The sequence below is a fragment of the Colossoma macropomum genome, unplaced genomic scaffold (assembly GCF_904425465.1).
Source record: "Colossoma macropomum unplaced genomic scaffold, Colossoma_macropomum, whole genome shotgun sequence".
Taxonomy (NCBI): domain Eukaryota; kingdom Metazoa; phylum Chordata; class Actinopteri; order Characiformes; family Serrasalmidae; genus Colossoma; species Colossoma macropomum.
Window position 1 is genome coordinate 10,765,194 of NW_023494802.1, and position 20,747 is coordinate 10,785,940.

General features: G+C 38.4%; 2 protein-coding genes across 5 annotated transcripts in view; both read right to left on the reverse strand.

Moving 5' to 3' along the window:
• ptpn11b (protein tyrosine phosphatase non-receptor type 11b) overlaps window positions 1–9,143 on the reverse strand; it is a 39,253-nt gene extending 30,110 nt beyond the window's left edge. Inside the window, exon 1 of the mRNA XM_036590658.1 lies at window positions 8,973–9,143. Within this exon, the coding sequence (XP_036446551.1) occupies window positions 8,973–8,986 (14 nt within the window). The 5' untranslated portion in view covers window positions 8,987–9,143. The remainder of the gene's footprint in view (window positions 1–8,972) is intronic.
• A 6,125-nt stretch (window positions 9,144–15,268) lies between these two features.
• agrn (agrin) overlaps window positions 15,269–20,747 on the reverse strand; it is a 313,528-nt gene continuing 308,049 nt past the window's right edge. For all 4 annotated transcript variants that reach the window (XM_036590661.1, XM_036590660.1, XM_036590662.1 and 1 more), the window contains one exon: window positions 15,269–17,917. In XM_036590661.1, the coding sequence (XP_036446554.1) occupies window positions 17,760–17,917 (158 nt within the window). In that variant the 3' untranslated portion in view covers window positions 15,269–17,759. The remainder of the gene's footprint in view (window positions 17,918–20,747) is intronic.

A 20,747-nucleotide genomic window follows, 5' to 3' on the forward strand; every position in this document is an offset into this window, starting at 1 on the left:
AAACAGCTTTTCACTCTAATTCTGTAGGTGTCTAAAACTTTTGCACAGTACTGCACAAGCTCTTAGGGTTAAGGTTGAGATCAGGAATACGCCAATACTACTTTTCCGATACGATACCTGATCCTCACACATCAGCTGATAATGAGTATCGATACTAATCCTAATTCTAAACGAAATACTCGACAGGCACCTACAAATACTGACATTTATATCATTCCACTTTTTTGTTTTCTGTCACAAATAAAACACACTAAGCTTGGATGAATGGAGTTTACTGGTCAGACTGGTTTTAGTCACTGTGCTCTGTGGCAGGGTTTATCTTTAAATACTTGATTGAAATGTATGTATAAAAATCCCTGCTGGTCGTGCCTCCCCTCAATACACTGCTGTTACAGGCTGTCAGTGAGTGTTTGAAATAATCACACATTGCAGACATACTGCTTGCTTCACTCAGTAGAGTGTTTGCATGTAAAAAACAGCTTTATGGTATCGGGAATCCTCCACTGCCACTACCACTGTATTTGTGTATTTAAGTGCCTGTATGGGCACCAACAAGTTCACCCTATAATCCATATTAGAAATACAGTGCACAAGAGAGTAAAACTCCAAAGATAGATCACTCACTAACTGTACACAGCCATGACTAGCACTAGCGTTCGGAGGTTTGGAATTATTATTAATATTCAATTTTCAAATTTCAAAAGCAGTGAAACTGCTTGACCAAACAACTGTAAACAGACAATTCTAATATATCATTTAATAATGTATTTAATAACTATAACAATAACTATAATAACTATTATTCAATCTCATACACTAAATGATGACTAAACATTTTTAAAATACTTTTTGGTGTCCATTTAATGGTTAGGGGTACCCGATGATAATGAAATCATATTAGTACCAGCGTATATTTGCTTTATATTGGCATCGACACAGATATTTAGATTTGACTGATATTTTAAACTGATATTTTATGTTTATTTTAATTTTACTTACTATTATATTTTATTATATTTATTATTATACTTTGTTAGTATTATTTTCTAAAAACATTATTTAATAGACACTTGGAATGCTAAGGAAATGTAATTTTAAGTGCATCGGTCAAGGACTTTTATTGCTCAAATTCATGTTGGTCTGACATTTAAGATTATTTATAGTTGTAGTTGTAAATCAGTTGCGATTGATTATTTGCTGTAAGTCTGTGTTTAGTTGCTGCAATGTCAGACTGGCAATAATATTAATAATTTTCCTATGTATAATATTAATTTTGCAGGAGTGCAGAAGTTTGGGCAAACTGGCTATTGTTTATTGGTTCCCTGAGTAAAAAATAAGTTACACATTCTCTATAGAGAACATATCTCTGGACATGTTTATGCACAGTTACTGCTGAATTTAACATATTGGAAAAAGATATGACATAAAATGTGCTATGGCGCATTTTATATTCAACAAGAAAACAGAAATTGTGCATTACAATTTGGAGGAAAAATGCCGTATCTAAAAACATCAACAAAACAAGTAATTTGACTGTGGGTATTTAAACTTTTATATACGACCACATTAGCGAATAACTCACTATGACTGGAACTACAGCGGACCACTAGTTTTATCAGTTAAACCGCAGTAAGGGCCCTACAGGCCAAGCAAATTCATGCCTGTCCCATGAAACTGTCCTTCTGCGACACAAAATAGTCACTCAGACGTGAAGGACATCCACAGTGACACCATCGCCTTATCGTGAAAGAGCTGACAGAAACACTAAAAAACCAGGTGGAAAAACCTGTACAGATGCTGAACGTAAAGCACATTCATTATAGCACCATGACAATAAGTTTCCACTTACAGAGGTAATAATGAGCCACCGTTACCGTGATATAATAAGATAAGTAGGTCAAGTTCTGCGTGGTTAAGAAAGCAACTACCTTTTCCCATAAAGTACATGAAGCCAACACAGGACTGGACAAAGTACAAAAACAGCTTATTAAGAGTTTCCCCCCAACAGGCTGTGCGGAACATTGCTGAACCATGCACATACCCCCTCCCCACTGCCTCTTTCTGAGAGTGTCTCTCTACCTGTACCTATGTGTGAGCACGTGTCTGAGTGACAAATTCCCCTTCATTGACCTGATACAGGACTGACATAACTGAGAGCACATACTGTGATCACAATCACTCACCTCAACCTTTGTTAACAGCTTATTTGCTTCACATATTTTTGAGAGAGTGAACAGAGCTCCCTGTGCCTTTCCTTCATTTCAACCAAAAAAATGCACAACCTACTCCTTCAGTGTAATCATTAACAGCTAATGCCAAGCTGACTTCTCTTAAAAATACAAATGCTCTTTTCAGTTGAGGGCAAAATATGGGCTACTTTTTAAAGGGAAAAATGTACATATCCTTATTTCAAAACCTCATATTTTTTCCTTTTTTATTTTTTGTAGCCCTTGAAATTACCAGCTGCTCTTTACATTGTATGAACATTTCATAATGAATATACCCAAATAAATGGCCCAAAATTACTAGCATACATATCATAAACTGAAATGTGTGTACATATATATATATATATATATATATAATATATATATATATATATATATATATATATATATATATGTATATACATTAGGCTCTTGAGCACACTATTTTAAACCATTGGCAATGAGTGTGTTGTGAATAACATTACTGTACAACATTAGAATAGATGCAAATAAACACAAATACAGTAAAAAAAAATCTTTCTTTGAATTTCTTTCAATTAGTTAGTATTTCTGAGCTAGTTTGAGGAGGAAAGTTTGCTTCGAGTTTTCTCCTTGATGCCCCCAGCCATCCTAAAGAAATTCCACCAGCTGTACACTTGATTTAACATAATGAGTTATTGATTAGCTGAACCAGGTAGTAGTTGACAAACAAAAATGTCAGAACTGTCAGAAACCTTGTATCTCCAAAATGGTAACTTTACAAGAGACGGAAAAAACCTACTTTACTTATAATGTAAGTCAACGGAACCAGAGTTCTTTCCAAGTCATTTTGGGCTGTTTCTACTGGTCCATTCATCATGCAATTTACATACAACATAAAGAGCAAAGGTGTTTTCAAATTATGTCAAAAACTGAAAAACGTCAAAAATTGAAATACAAGGTTTTCTTCCGACAGCAGCAAGATCCCCAAGAGATATTTCTGAGGAGCTCTCAGATTGACAATGGGACTCCTAAAAACCATGCAAGACCTGGTAGACCACCAAAACTATCATTGACAGATAAACGGTAAACTATGGGGGACAGCAGAAAATCAAGCTCCACTCTTGCTTCAGATCTGAAAAAAATCCAGCTTCTGTCCATCCTTTCCACTGTGAGAAGACAACTCAACACTGAGTCTGAAAGGATGCGTACCTAGCATTCTCAGAACAGTGGAGTGACCTCCCCAGAGTCCAGACCTCAACATCACTGAAAGTGTCTGGGAGTACTTGGATCAGGATAAGCAGAAAACTTCCAAGATTGGAATTTTGAGGTGTGGAAAAATCCCTGCAAATCTTCCAGAAAAACTGAAAGCAAGTCTCCCAAAACAATGGTAGCTGTGATAAAGACAAAGCATGGACAAACAAAATACTGAGAAATGAGCCTTTAAGTAGTTTTCTGTTAAATATGCTTTCTGCTTTTTCTTGTTGATGCACAAAAATGAATAGCTTGTACTTGATGACCATTTTGACTGGAAACTAAGCAAACGAAGGCCGGTCTCTGACTTCTGCACATCACCAAATATGTGTTTAATAAACACATACATATATTTTGAGGCCAGGGCATGTGTTGGGTGGGTGGGTGGATTGATGGGAGGCTTTAGGAATGCAAGGCTGGGGTAAATAGACCAGAACTAGTGCTTCACTAAACCTGTTCTTAAAAAGACAGTCTCCCTTCTACTCACAAGTCTGCAGCTCTGCTGTGTTTAAAGGAGTGGGCTAGAGGAACAGAGAGAGAGCAGAGTGAGATAGAGAGACAGAGAGCTGCAAAGCTTTGACAGGAGAAACAGAGGGGGCCCACGTGCACACACACTGCACAGCTTCTATCCTCTTACATAATGTCTCAAGTTCAATACAGACAGCTATTTAAAGAGGCAGGCCTGGTGACAAAAAGGTGATATTCTTAGTGCCCCCTGCTCCGCTTCAAAGCCCTCGAAGGCTATATCGGTCACAGACGCACCATGCTGGATGGATTTTGGTACTGTTACTGATATTTTTAGAAGAGCTGATCATGCTACTGCATGCAGGACTAACAAAGCCCCCACTGCCCCCCGCCAGCCCAAACCCCAAACCACATCAGACACACTATACTGTAGATTGCTAGACAGTTACCACTACGCCATAAAATAATTGAACATAAAAGTATAAAAATAAAAGGAGTATAGAGCTAAAAGGAGCACACAGCTCGAAATGTACAGAATTGACTGTGGTGTGTGTTATGAAGGGTCTTAAGGCCTTATATGCACGATTGAATAAGCTGACAGACATACATGGAATAGCACATGCATACCCAGACGCCAACCCTTCTCCGCCCTTACTGGGCGGGAGAAATATGTTGCCATTTTTGAACGTCTCAGCGTGCACAGACCAAGGGCATATGAAATGAAATCTAACGTCCACGATCATATTCAAATGCTCAGCAGCTGATAACAGCTCTTCCAATGGAAATAGCTCTAAGGAATGGGATCAAGTATTAGCGGTGACCCTTTATAAGGGGATTTCTAAAAGAATAATTAAAGCTACCATGTCTGATATGGAAAAATATGAGCACTGACAGGCATCCGTAATACATCCTGGATTACTGAGCACTGTACACCAATGATCTATGACCCATGGGTGATCGAGTGGAATTGACATTAAAAGGCCCATATCATTGAAAAACTGATTTTGCTTACTAAAAGTGTTTAAAATAATATGTAAACCAATGTTTCAAAATTCATCACTGCTGCTCCAGTCCATACATGTCATATATGCCAGTTAAACTGATAAACCGGCCTGTTTTGAATTCATTGTCATAAACTGACACGTTTACTTCAGTGATATTAAATTTAGGAGGCTGATAACCAATACTATCGATTTTATTTTGGATTCATATCCTATTTTATATTTTACTCCTACATTTTTAGATTTTAAACTATAAAGGTTTTAGATAAACAAAGATTTACTGGCAGAGTTTATCAATCATCACACTTCTTGAACTCAAATGAACAAAAGAAGCTGATAATTCCAAATAATATAGATACTGCAGCACTGGCGGTAGAGTGACCCATAACTTAGTGCTGTTCAGTTGTATTGCAGTCATATAGTTAAACAGGGGGCATCTTATATTGGGTTTCCCAGTGGTACAACTATCGAAGATTTTACCCCACTGTCAAGAGATCACGAGTTCGAATTCCAGCGCTACTACAACCAAAAAACGTTGGTAATTAGTGCAACATTACTGGAAATATTTTCAGAGATATCGATTAAATGATGTCAGTATCGGCCAAGCAATATAGTAACCAATAAAGCAGTTAGGCCATGGCTGACATATATTCGCCCATTCATATACTATAACAGTTCAGCTGCGTCCATTTCATGTCGAAGTTATAAGTAGTGTATCAGCCTGGACTGAAATGTAAGCCTATGAAACAGCCAATCAAAACAGGTAAAATTATTGCAATATAATAAGACAATTTATAAGATAATTAACTAAATGAACTCAGTAAAAAATACATAAAATGTATTTTGAATGTTTATAATTCTGACATGAGGGGAAAAAATAAAATACAAGAAAAAGTAGGATATGGCCCTTTAATAAACAGCTCGAAGCTGTAGCCAACTATGGGAATAAACAAGATACCTGATGTGCTCTCTATGTGGCCTTGGTTACACTTTATTTTAAGGGTCCATTTATAAAGTGATAAGTGCTTATCACCAGCCTATGAATCACCCACTCATCATGGTAACTTTTCTGGTAATGTAAAGCATACATGCCACACTAAATCCATACCAACAAACACAATATGACCATTAGTTCAGGTGTTAGAGCACAGCTAATCTATATAAGGTAAACACATGGAATGACACCTACCAACAAAATACTGTAACAATGAGGCCTTAATCACAACAAGCATGAAGTCAATTCCTGGAAATTTTGGAGAGGCTATCTCTTCTCTCCACGCTGGCAGCTTTCCTGGCTTCACAGCTATCAAAAATGGTTTCGGCACTGACTCACAGGTCCTGTCCCTCCTGCTTTCACACCAGCAAGTCAACAGCAGCTCTCAGACAAAAAAACAGCGAGTAAGAGCTCACACTGAAAACGTTATGATCTTATGATCCGACCCCTAAACCGTCTGAAAATCAACCCAGTTCCTCTTGAGAACACCTCATAGTTAAACTGAAAGTATTCAAATGTTGTGATGATACCTAGCAACAGGAGGCCCATGACCTGGTGTCTGATGGACGGGGAAACACCAGAATGGACAAAGCCTGGAAGTGGATGGCAGCGTTAACTCATGTGTCACATCATGACCTCAATCGTGATGACAGCACACGGACTGGAACACACTCAAAAGGCAAAAACTACTCTTCGTTATTTGTCCAATGAGATAAATATTTAGAGTCCCTATTTCCTTCCTCTTAGGAGCACAATCTCAACTGCAATCAGCCCAGGATTCTCTGACTAATGCATTCAAGACTGAGGCCTACAGCTGAAATAAAAACTGATGAATAATTTTTATTTTAAATAAAATCTTGGAGTAATCAAATAAAAACATCCAATAGACACACATGCTTACATAAAAGCTTTCTTAGTTCTACAGCAAATGATTTATGATGTCTATTATCATATCGTATAATTTTTAATCTGTCTGTTATGCGTTTTTATTAGTCTATGCTCAATCACAGAGCAAAAGCAGAAATTCTTCCCCTTGCTGTTTCAACATTAAACCATCATTAACTGCCCATGTAAATGAAATTTCTAAGTATAGTTTTGTTAAAGCTACACTACGTAAGATTTGGGGATCTAGAGACCTCTCTGGCTGAAATGTGTAATTGCACGCAACATGCAGAATAACATAGTGTAACATTTTGGACCCCTTCCTCAAGCGTATGAATGTGATGACTGCGAACGCAGTGAAAGAATATTCAAAGTGAGCCTGTGTGTGTGATGTAAATACATAACGAGATGTTAATACATAACAAGCTTTACAGATTTTTTAACGAAAAAAATCTTTCCTAGCACAGTTTTACAGAACCACAAAAGGAATTTATAACAGGGCAACAGCAATTCATTGTGTTCACTCAGAGGCCTTCATCAGAAGCAGAACCATTAACATGAACCTGATCGTACAGATGTACAGATGGCCTCCAACTCTCAAAGTACATGTGAGCATAATGTAGCCTATATATAAAGTCAATATCAAATTAATCAGACCTTGCAGACCAGTGCTTACAAAACGCTAAGCCTTTAGGCAGAGCCTGCAGTCAGCACCGAAATGCAGACGTCTATAGTCGCATTTGCAATGCGAGTGTATGGATGCACTGCTGGCTTGTCACACCCAGACAGTGCTGTCCCCATGGTCCTGTCCTACTGTTTACCCAAGACCAAGGCAGGCCACCTGTCCAAACATACAGACTCCCAGATTAAACGGTCAGCAGCACAGCCTTCTGTTTTGGTGTATTAACACTGTTACAGTGTTTTTTTAGTCAACATAGAAACTATTAAAAAGCTGACAAGAAAGTGTTTTTTGAACCAAAAGTTTTAACTAATTACAGACCATTTTTCAGTAATTAGACTAAGAAAAGCTGAATTTAACAGTCCGCCACACTGTTAGACCATATTAGACCTCTCAGCTATAGGGACCTATAGAGTGTTGTTTTCCTTAGATAACCTATAATGCAAGCCCAGGTTTCATAACACATCTCCATGCCTGTGACGGCTATTTCACCACTCTTTCCTCTGGCGTGTTAATCCTTATATTGTGTTGTAACTTTTGTCTAGCCTGCTCAGACAGACTGTCTAAGCAACTTCGAAATAAAATCTCAGATGTGACACTCTTACACTCTGGTTCTTCAAGCGTTCTTCAGTAAAGGGAATGGTTCTTTTTGGGACCATGAGTTCTATATAGAACTATTTCATTTTTAAATGGTGCTTTGCATGGTGAAATGGTTCCTCAGACTGATGGAGAGTGTGTTGTATATGGTTTTATATAGAACCTTTTCTATATAGCATTAAAAATGGTTCTTCTATTGTTACACAATAACAGCAGAAAAAACTTTTTGGTACTTTATGGAACCATACACAACACATTCTCACTTCACATCGGTCTGAAGAACCATTTCACTATGCAAGGTACCATTTCAGCATTCATGGTTCTAAACAGAACCACTGGCTTTACTAAAGAACCACTGAAGAACCATCAAGAGTGCACTGTAAGGCTGAACCACTACATTATAACACGATTCCCTCCTGACAGACTAAAAGACTTCCTGCCGTAACGTAACTCACAAAATTATTTTTGTCAATTATTTGGAAACAAAAGACGTTATAAACGTTTTATTGCAGCTTTAATTAGCAAAGAAGTTCACTTTGTGAAGAAGTGTGTAAAGTTATCCGAACAGGTTACCATACTGTGTTATCCGCACTATAGGCAGGTTAACGGGAACGTTAGCGATAATCATTCAGCTATTGCTAGCATGACCAACAACATGGTTAAAAACTTTCCTCACAGGAAAAAAATAACCGGCCACATTATCGGTTTGGCTCTAAAACTGAAGTTTACACCGGCTATTCGTGGCGATAATCCACAGTACGGGCCACGGGAGAACGGGAACAAGCGCCCGGAGTAGTGAGAGCACCCCGGCGAGAAGTAGCTTAGCGTGTCCGCCTCACGGAGCTCCGCTCCCGGCTACAGTGAGCCGCCAGAGCCCGGTCTATCCCCCCGTTTAACTGCCAGCTTAAACTTACCTACGAGACGTCATAGCGGTCTAAGCGGCTGTCAGAGGTCGGTGAATGGAAGGGGAGAGTCAGGTGGAGTGAGCCTAGCCCCCCGTGTCTGTGTATGTGCGTGAGCTGAGGGAGGGCGGTTGGAGGAGCTGAAGCACTGCAGCTCACTCCGCCTCTCCTGCTGCCACACTCACTTTCACAGCGAATGGCAGGCTTCCGTGCGCTCAGTGCTCCAACACTGAGAGAGGTATCAGGTTCGTCTGACAGCATGACAGTTCAAGGATCCCTCGTTTAAAGGGGAATTCCACCGCTTTTTCAAACTTTCTGTATAATTCAGTCGTTGAGATGTAGGCAGAGTCGAGCGGAGTGGTGTGATGTGAGATGGCTAATTGTGGAGAAAAGTACAGACTCGGACTTCTGTATAGTGGTGGTGATGAGAACCATGAATAATTATGGTGAAATAGTGTTAATCTTGGAGGAAATATTATGCATGTACCTCACCTTAAAACTACTCTGAAGTACCACTTTCTGAGGTATCTTTTAATGCTTCAGACGTCTGGTTCCCATCACAAGAGCTGTGAACAAATTCTGTAAGTTTTGAATTCCCCTATAAGCCTAAACCCAGCCTAAACCCATGCTTGTACCATAAGTAAAGGTACCTCGTCAGAAAAGAACTTGAGTTGAAGTACAACAAGGCAGCAGGTCAAAGGTACTGGGGTATTTCCAGGACCTCTTAGCAGGTCACAGCAGCTATCAGCAGGGGGACTGGAGTTTGTTAAGCCCTATTTATTCTGTTTTTTTAGGCCCTATTTATTCTCTTTTTTAATCCTTCTGATCTAAAATAAAATGCTAAAGCTCCAAAGTCAGAGGTGTGACCAATCACAAAGATGCTGTTATTAGCCTTACACAATGAAATTAAACACCACTAAATATGAATGACTAAAATAAAACGCAGTAAAAAGTTCATTCTTTTTACTCAAAAACATGCTTGAATAGAAATAAAAAATTATAATTTAAAAATATGCAGGAAAATAAAAATAAATCTATCAATTTTACTCTTTGAGAGTACAAGTCACTGAGGTACTCCCCTTTTTTTAAGTTCAATGGCAAAATGTGTTTTCATTCTCAGATCTCTATATTCCTATTTAATACACAATCATAGAGTATAAGCAAAATTTGCTAAAAAAATCATAATCAGAAATAGTTTTCAGCAGTTTTGTAGAAGTTTTCAGACTTCTTACAGTCCCAAGTGGCCTTATCTGCTATACTGTATTAAAAATGGATATTATTGATCAGATTATTTCTACAAAGATTCTTTAAGACTTACAGACACGTGAATTCTACCTCATATTTACACTAACAAATAGGTTACTATAAAAATCCCTAGTTTGCATATTTACTACACCAGAGTTATTTGTAAGCAATGGTGAGATTTTTCCCTTATATGCAAAAAAGGTCATGTCTAAATAAGGTGTATATAAATACAGCCTGCATTTCATTCATTCATTCATTCATTCATTCATTCATTTTTTATCCCATCTGCTCAAACAAGTCACAACACACTCATTACAAAAATACATTCTATATAATTACCACCATCCTTATACAGTACTGCAAAAAGTCAGAGACCTGCATTTATTGAATTTCCAGTCAAAATGGCCATCTAAGTTACCAAGTTACTTATCTTACCGTCTAAGTTACTCATTTTTCAAGAGAGCCCAGACCTCAACATATTAATAAATGTATTTGGAATTGAATTGTGAGAGGCACAAAGTGCAACCAACTTCTGAGACTGAACTTTTGAGGTGTGGAAAAACATCCCTGTAGATTTCGCTTAAAAACTGAAAGCGATCCTCCTGAAGAGAACGGAAGCTGTGATAAATGCAGAGGGTCGACACACAAACGCTGACAAAGGAATAAGTGGAACAGGGTATGCAAGACAGATGCAAAGTATTCTATTTTTATTTAATCTGTATTCATTCCATCCAGGCTGGATCCCGTTTGCATGAGAGCGGTTTTCAGGTGGCAGCTGTGGGCGCAGGCAGCAGGCCGCAGGCTGCGAGGCGCTGCGCTGATGCCATGGCTGTGCTCACGTCACCGGCCCCCACCGAGCTTAATCTGCCCAGGGGACGGGGTTATGCAATTGTCTCAAACGGCAGGCTTTCAGCTATGGATTTCTCTCTCGCTCTCTCTTTCTGTCCACTGATAGGGCCTAACCTGCTGTTCTCTGTACTGAGAGAGAGTGCCAATGCAAACAGTGAGTTAGTAACTGCTCCACTGGCCTATCTACAGCAGCTACTTTATGCAACTGCATTTGAGGTACTTTATCACTTTGCCCAAATGGTCTCACAAACAGTTGGAAAAGCATGTAATTGAATGTGATTGGTAGTGGACTGCTATACTGCATTTGGTGTGAAATGCTGTAGAAAACTGCAATTTGAATTCATTATGCAAAGCACAACATGGACAAAATACTAATGCTGTGATTCTGTTGCTACATATTATGATTACACCTTGCAGTATGTTAAAAATGCAATGGTGAATTAAAGATGTGACATAGTTAAAGTTTTGCCTGCACTATTTTGGCCTATTGTATGTTGAACAGCCACATAAACAGTCATCTGGAACTGTGATTGGTTAAAAAGGATATCCACCTATTTTTCAAAATTTCTCCATAATTCAATCATTGAGATATAAACAAAGTCATTCAGAGTGGTTGACGCAATAGGAACCGGGGGTCACAATGTCTACAACTCAAATATAGCCTTTTTATTTACTATCCAAATTACCAGGGAATCTACATGTGTATCCTGAGTATTTATATGTGATGTTGATAATGACACAATAGTTCTTTTTGTTTTAATCATTTTCAAAAACATAAGTTTTCTTTAGGGACTTCTAACGCCTAGCATGTACCTCTCCACCACAATGGAGTTTAAAAGTAAGTTTTAGGCCACAAACTTATCTTAAAAAGTACCATAACACATTCTCTCAGGCATCAGGCAATACATTTGTAGCTTTTACTGTAATAACTGCAGCTTTTCAAGAATTAAACGATTCAGACGTCTGGTTCCTATCAATAGACACATTTCACATCAAAACACTCTACATTACTTTGTTTACACCTTAATGATTCAGACATGCAGACATTATCTCCTTTAAAATCCTCACATTTTGATTGGTTGGAAGCCTTATTCGCATATTGCAGAGGCCAATTGTGCAGCTTTAATACTCTCTACTATAAAGATTAAACTCTTAGCAGTCTACTCACTGCAGACAGTGGTGATGCAGTAAAGAATGCTCTGGCATGGACGGGAGGAGGCCAGACCCCAGCCAGGATGTGCCTGTGATTTCACTGCCTAAGGAGTCTCTGGTCCAAACTACTCATGGGAAGAAACAATGGAAGGCACAGAGCCCCTGATGCAGCCAGACAGCTGAGGCCTTGTTACGAGCTGTAAAAGGCCCCTTTATGACACTAGTGAGAACATAAAAACACAGAGAGAGGCCTCTACTCATCCACAGACGGATAATTTCATCCTTATTTCCCATGCAGTGCAAATCAAATGGGATTTTCCATTGCTCGTCACAAGACTCAGCTCTTTGATAGGATCTTGTCCTTGAGCATGTTTAGGCAACCCCGAGCTTGGCATATTGGATTATATTTTATTTGACCTCAGGAGCCTGATAGCTCCTGATAGCTAATGATTCAGAAATGCATTGTGAACTTTCTGCTTACACATTCTGTCATTTGCATTTTACCTGAAGATTATAAGATTTTAACAGTTGTGCACAAAAGTTTGGACACCCTGGTCAAATGACACGTTTTGTTGATTTTCTAAGTGACCATAAGAACAAATCCTTTACAAAGAACAACTAGATTCAGCATGTTGGTAAAGAACAAACATAACATAACATGTGACCTTTGCAAGAGTTTTAGCACATTTTTGTTTTATTTTGTTACACTTAAATGGAACTTGCGTGCAAAAACTTGCAGAAAAAAGACAAACAGATAGATGGAGAAATAGACAGAGACTTGTAGACAGACAGACAGATCGATAGATTGATAGACAGACAGACAGACAGTCAGATAGATAGATAGATAGATAGATAGATAGAGTTGTAGAGGAATAGATAGATAGATAGATAGATAGATAGATAGATAGAGTTGTAGAGGAATAGATAGATAGATAGATAGATAGAGTTGTAGAGCAATAGATAGATAGATAGATAGATAGATAGATATGTGATGAAATGTGATTAACAGGGTTGGGGTAACGTGTCACTGAGTTACAGCAATGTCATTGTTTTTTTGTAACACATTACAGTTAAGCATTACATTGCTTGTGTTACACTGTCAGTAAAAGGTACTGCACAGGTACATTTTTGTTTATCAAGGTACAACAATTCCATACAAGAATGTTCATCAAGGTCCAGCTGTGCACATTGAATAAGCTTTTTTCAGGGAAAAGCCACATATTTTTACCTTAACCTAGTGCTTTAAAACAGCACAATAAACTAAAAAGCCTGGAGTGCAGACGGGGTGTGTCTCCAAAATCGAATTGCTACAAAATGTGGTATAAATGTGTTCTGGAACCTAAAGTACTGAAGAAGAACCCTTGAAGATCCCACACAGGTAATGTGAGACTTCAGTACCTTTTTTCTCATATTTCTTCTCTCTACATATTATCTGGCTGCTCCTGTTCGTAATTTGAGTTCACATGCTACCTGTGACAGCTGACTGCTCAGCTTTAAACTTTTAAAGGGAAGCTCCACAATGTTTTTTACATTTCTGAATAATTCAGTCCATGAGATGTAAATGGAGTCACTCAGAGTGGCTCGCTGTGATTCATTGTGTAGAAACTTGCAGACTCTGATTTCTTTACAGTGGTGCTGATAGGAACCAGGGGTCACCATGTCTACAACACAAATATAGCCATTTTATTTACTATCCAAAACCACCATAGAATCTACACGTGCCTACACTGTAAAAAGTGGCTCGTCAGATCTACTTAAAAATGACTTCATGTGGTAACAAGTAAATTAACTAGTTTTATTCAACCTAAATAAATACTTTGAACACTTGCTTGTTACCACAATTGTGGTATTAGTGTTACCACTAATTTTTTAAGTAGATCTGATGAGCCACTTTTTACAGTGTATATGTAACGTTAATGATGGTAAAATAAATGTGAAAAAAAAACTATTTTGCCTCACAAAGCGCTGCATGTACTCGTCTGCCATGAATAGATAAAAATACATTTTAAGCCAAAACTTTATTATAAAACAATGTGTCAGGCATCAGACAGTATATATCTAACCAATTCATGTAATAACTTTCTGTGAAGGAGCTTTTAGAGGCAGTAAACTCTTCAGATGTCGGGTTCCTATCACCACCACTATGAACAGTTCTGACTCAGCAAGCCTTTCTTGAACGGCACATTTCACACCAAACAACTCTGAATGACTGTTTACATCTTAACCATTTAATTATATAATTTGAATTTTTGGAAAAATGGTCATCTAATCTCTCTAAAGTGAAAGTGAGAAATAAAGACCCAGTTGTGAAGGTGAGAGCCCCAATCTGACCTAAACTGACCAGACTTGATTTTCATTCAGAAACTCATTCTGAAATTTAGGCTGTCCAAAAAAAAGTCTACATTTTTTTTTATATATATATTTTCAATTTTCTACATTGTTTAAGCAACACCAGCTGCCCTGAAAGTGGTGTGAAAATGTCATGCTGAGTGGACCAATAGAAATGCTCTAAATGCCCCAAAATGCTTGGAATAAATATTTTTACATTAACTTTCATTAAAAGTTGCTCGTCTTCTCCTGTAAAGTAGCCATTTTGAAGCTACGCGTTCAGCTTTGACAATATTAGAACTTTGAGATTATATTTGGACCACGTTTTTGGACTGTGCTGTTTTTGGACTGTGCTGTTTTTGGACTGTGCTGTTTTTGGACCACGTCTACTGACTAGTAAACTTATGTTTAATCAGCATAACAGACTGTGTCTTATTTAAAAGCATCAACACTGATATTATAAATGATGTTAACAGTGATTCGCTATTTCTTTCTAAAAATACGGGGCTTGCTTTGCACAGTTAGTACAGATTTGTATGGATTTTGGAGGGTAACATAGAAGTCAAGTAATGAGTACCTACTTTTTCAAGAAAGTAATCAGTACAATGATCCCACTGCAGTTCGAGAGAAGGAATCAGTCTTTTGTAATGGAGAACTGTTTCCTACCCCAGCACTGCTGATTAATCCATCCTGAGCATAAGGTAGGACAAGAGCCACGTCACACAAAGAGGGTCAGTTGTTGTTTTACACTTTATTTCATGGTGGTAGGAACACAAGACACAAGTAATAAAGTTAGTAATGGTAACGTCATGCCACTCTCATTCTGAGCACTGCCCTTCAGGTATAGTTCAATCAAAACAGTAGTTTACAAAGGCCAGTATGGGAATCCACTCGAAGACATAAATAAGATACTGAAAATAGTATTTATACAGTAAATATTATATTTGTAGAGCCCAGAACAGCTATTTTTTGAGGCATTCTGGAATATTTTCATATTAATACAATTATTAACATGGATGTATTAAACTTACATGATGGGGATGTGGCTAATACACTGGCTAAAGTGAGAGCACAGAACGGTATGGATTTTTAAGGCATTTCTAAGACCGTTTCTGTCCAGACAGCAAATTTTTGTTCTGTTGTTCTTGTCATCTGCCTGGTCCTCCTCATGAGCCCAGCACTTTGTCCTTTCAGCACCCTCCAAGCATGCAGGGGGTCCCTTTTGATTCACGGCCATTGGATGACGTTGAAACGTTGAAAAAGAACCGGCAACAGCAATTAAAACAAAACAACAAAAAAAAACAATGAATGGAAAAGTAAAGTGGACAGTAGACTGCAGTGTGTGGATGTTCAGTGGCTAATGCAGAAAAGAAGGGTTTTGCTTTGGAACAATAAAAATCCCCCTCACTGCAGTTCTATTACTGCTTGTGCCCCCCGACCAAAGATGTAGGAACAGAATATGTGTTGTGAAGAGACAAGTTAGACTTCCAGTGTATAATACTAAAACAAAAGGTCCACAGATGCACATGACTCATTTACATTTGATAATCGCAGGGCTGTACATAATGGTCTTGGTTGTTATCATTTAAGAAAAAAAGGAAAAAAAGGAAAAAGAAACAAAGCAATATAAAGATTTTTTCTCACAAAAGATAACATGATACTATAAACAGGCATACCTTGTCTTAGATTATCGCAACTTAGTCTTGAACTCGTATTGAAACTAGGCATTTCTTACAATGTTTGGGTCAGCAGTACAAACGATTGCATCACATTTGTCTTCAAACATGTTACAAAAATCATTTCCAAATACCAAACCCATGCATTATTATTTCATTTCTGTTATTGTTATTGATACATTTGCTTATTCTATCCGCTGCTTAAGAGCCACAGTCATTAAATGCAAGGGTCTTCCACACATCATCCCTCCCCCGAAGCAAGTGCTGACAGTATTGTTTAAAGCAACATTCTCATTCGAACAAAATTGTGTTGTCCTGTGAACGTTCGCCGTCTCAGGAGTTAAAACTCCTCACATTTCAGTGTTCTTGCATCCGTCTGACATCTTCTGCTGCTCTGGCCCCGGATCTCGCCGCCTCTCCTTGTGCTACAGTGCCTCCCCATGGCAAACATTGTAACAACCACTGTGTCTCCTCAGCGTTTTCAAAGTCCAACACAAAACAAACGACAAATATAAAAGTCCATCATTTCTCCCAACTCAGAAAACAGAATCAAATCTCAAATCAGAAGAAGAAACATTTACATTTCCATATTTCAATGCAGCCCACCTGAACTCATTTTTTGCCCTGAACGGAATAAGTAAGACCAAAGAGGAACCAAGGCAAAAAAAAGAAAAGAAAAAAACAGGACATTTAAAAAGTTGCATGCAGCAAGTGGTCATTTTGTAAAGTCACCGTCGATTAGATATGGTGCACGACACATGAGACGAACGATTTTGCAACAGAAAAGAGAGTTTTCCCCTCGATATTCACAGTCTCATGTATTTCTGTACTAGCTAGTAATTACATCTCACAGGTCAGTTCATGACAGTTCAGAGATTTATGATATGTAATTATGTCTTTTGAGGATGCTGATCAGTTGACTAGAAGCTCAGTGGTTAGCGAGGAGCTCGGAACGTTTGTGACGTTAATGTCGGCGGGGCTTGGCCCCTGTTAGTGGCGTGACTCGTACATTTTGCTCAGCACAGTTAACAGTGACAGTCCATCGGAAATCAAGCAGATGCTTTTGTTCGTAGAAAGCCATTGAAAGCAAACAGGCATGAACTGCAGCGGCGGCTCAGTGGAATGTACGTGGTGGCTGCAATACAGCGTTAGGAATTATGGCACCAAGAGAAGGCAATCAAGAGAGGACAAACAGCACCAACCTTATTTGCCATTTCAAGTAATGAGCAAGGTAATGTTTTATATATTCATATATTTATATGTATATATATTTATATATAATTCTATTTTTTTGGTGCTGTGGAGGCAACACCACAAAACATAATACGTGTTTTTGTCTTGTCTTTGCGACACCATGTACGACTGCAATTTGAAGAAAAGACTATGGATGGAGGCGCAGATAAAATTAAACCGAAAAATATATATAAAATGAAAAAAAAAATGAAAACAACGTAATTTTTTTCCCCAATATAAAAAGCGATGAAAAGTATACAAAAATAGAAAATAATTACAGCAGTAGACATGGCGTAGGGAGGGAGGTGGTGCCAGGCTATTTGGCTGAACAGTGTAATATTTTGGGGCTGTTTAAGGCGTCCTCCACTAGATGCAGGTCCACCCCGTCCACTATCACGTCTTTCACACAGCCTACGAAACCCGTGCTGTAGGCCTTGGGCAGCCGGCGGGCCACGGACAGCTCCTCAAGCCCACCTGAGGAGAGGAGAGAGCAGGGAGAAGGGCCGTCAGCAGAGGACATACATTATACATCTCACGACTCCTGTTTTTGAATTTTAAATGTAGTGAAAAACGTACAAAACTCCAAATGTAGTCAATCAACCATGACGTTTAGTAAGTGAGGGCAGCTTCTTAGAACAAGCAATAGAAGCTCATTGTACCACATATTTGCCTCAAACTGCTTTAAGATGTTAAATAAGCTCAAACAGACTTGCATATTTGGCTTCTGACACTGTAACATGTAGCTGTTCTCTACAAAAAAAAATGGACAAAAAATCAACTTAAAGGGAACATATACAGTTATATATTGTTAGTATTATCCAAAATATAAACAATATGTTGTAATTTATTTTAAATATTTTACTTTTTATTTAGGGACAGTTGCAGGATTGTCCAAATTTTGTCTGCAAATTTGTATATTTTTGTAGATTTGGACAATTTTGATAAACAATTACTGTTGCACAGAACCACTGTCTTTCTCAAGAACCCTTGAAGAACTTTATAACAGTGTGAAGAAAGAAAGGAAGGAAAAAGCAAGATAGAATGATGCAGCACAAGACAATAAAGAAATAAAGAAAAGAAAAAAGTATAAAATAATTAAATATTCTGCGCAGAAGGCGTGTAACACTGTTGACATCCAGCAGTCCACTTTCATTTGGTTTGGAAACCAAAATCCTTTTTCTGGACAAGTTTGTCCATTTTACTCTCTAGATTTCATGCACCAGAGTTTCTTTGTTTCATTTGTATGTTTCCCAGCATTCTTTGCCAAAATCTTATAATCTTTCCATGTGGTCTGTTGTACACATTTTGGTAGCAGCTATAGATTATAATAACTGTACAAGGGGAAAAGTTAAATAAAGCCAAAGTAATAAAAGGTCATGTGTAATGTGGAACAGAAGAAACATTAATTAGTGTATATTAAAGTATTGCGATATTTAATGACATCAATTATTGGCACAAGGATAATATAGTCTCAGAAATCACAAAAACAAGCCTAGTGCTCATCAAGACTGCTTAATAACTCATGTTTTTTTGTTTGTTTGTTGCCATTTTTCCCAATTTCAATATGGTCATGTCCTATTCCACGCACTAGTGTTATAACTCAACATGTTTTGATGCGTAATGTGTGTGTGTAGGCCTGCAGCATGCACGGTAGTAGCTTCTATTAGCTGTAATCTATATTAGCGTTGTAGCTTCTGTGCAAGACAATGCAAACCTGACTACATTTGGGGTAGCAAAAACTATTTAAATTAAGTTTTTTCTTGCCAAACTTTTCCTTTAAGAAGATCAGCAGAGGAACAAATACAAACCTACATAAGAACCACTGACACAAAAGTGAAGAAGCAGCCAACATATGCTAATTCAGCCTGCATCATAGTTCAAAAATGGCAAGCTGGCACACAGTGGAGTGTGTGATTTTGGAGGAAGGATGGTATGAAGTGAGGAAATGAGGGATGACAGAGGAAGAAAGGGAGAAAGAGAAGAGAGTAAGCCAGTAACAGGTGAGCAGATCAAACAGTGTTGTTCGGCGGCCGGGCTGTGGGGATGCGCACTGACAGTCTGAGAGGGAGAGCTAAATTTCTCTCCCTCAGGGCCTCAACGCGTTTGAAACTCTTGACTCGAGCGTCTCTCGGTGCAGCACTGCGAGTGCGCCTGAACGCCGAGCCGCTCCTTCATTCCACGCAAAAAGGGCCTCGCAGTTCATCTCCTCGCTCTGTTTTCTTCTACCCCCTGTCCTCTTTAATCAGCCTGCGTGCTTCAGAATAGGAGCATCGACAGGACTAATTTCATGCGAGTTACAGCTGAATAAGTAAATAAATAATGAGATACGAAAGAGGGGATTTTAAAAGCTGGCTCTTGATGTGCAGGGCTGCCTGAGGATAATGTATTCTAGCTGCGGGGCGTCCGCAGCACCTGTTTCACTGCTATACGGAGCGGGGGTGGCGGGCCCTCTGCTGCTCCGCCGCGCAAACACACTCAACCTCGGGAAGAATTTTAAACAACCCACTTCAACATTTTAGCTCCATCAGTGAGTTTAACCTTTTTTCTGTTATTTTTTCTTTTTTTTTTGTTTTTTGCTAACTTCCTAATTCCCAATTCAGCATCCAGTCTTCACAAGTCTCTGCATTCTGCATGACTGCATCAGAAACATGGCAGAGCGATGGCTGAACGCTCCTTCCCCTGATGCGTTTTACATCATTGGTGAAAAATTTATTGCTCTTAGAGAAGAACACTAAGCTCTAGACTGTAACATGCGACTACTTTGATACTCAGATGAATTAGAAGCACGCCCTGCATCAGGGAGAGAGAGTAACCTGAATGGGATAATATCCCCCCAAAGGGAAAAGCACTGAGTCTCACTCCCTGATATGCTGGTTTTTATCCCACACAGGATCCACCATGGCAACTCAGAATGCCTTTATTCACACTTTGATTATTTCTCACTCGTAGCCCATTGAAAACAGAGAAATTCTGCTGAAAGTGCAGATTGTAAGTATTTGTGTTAGTAGAAGAGGACTTTTTATTACAGCCTGGATTTAATGAAAAGTTATTGTGTTCACAGTCGTGTTTTGCAGACATTACTTTTTTGCCACACTTGTCATTTTCTGACAAAATCTGTCATACAAAAAATGGAAAAGAGTGCAGACTCAGGCCTGTCGATAAAGACTGTAAATTGCAAGTAAATGTAATCATGTAACTAGAAATCGCATTCGTCTTATTTGCTCAAATTTGCAAAATAAAAAGAGCATTTTTATAGCTATATGAATGGACAAGTGGGTAAGTACTTTCACTAATTCAGTAACAT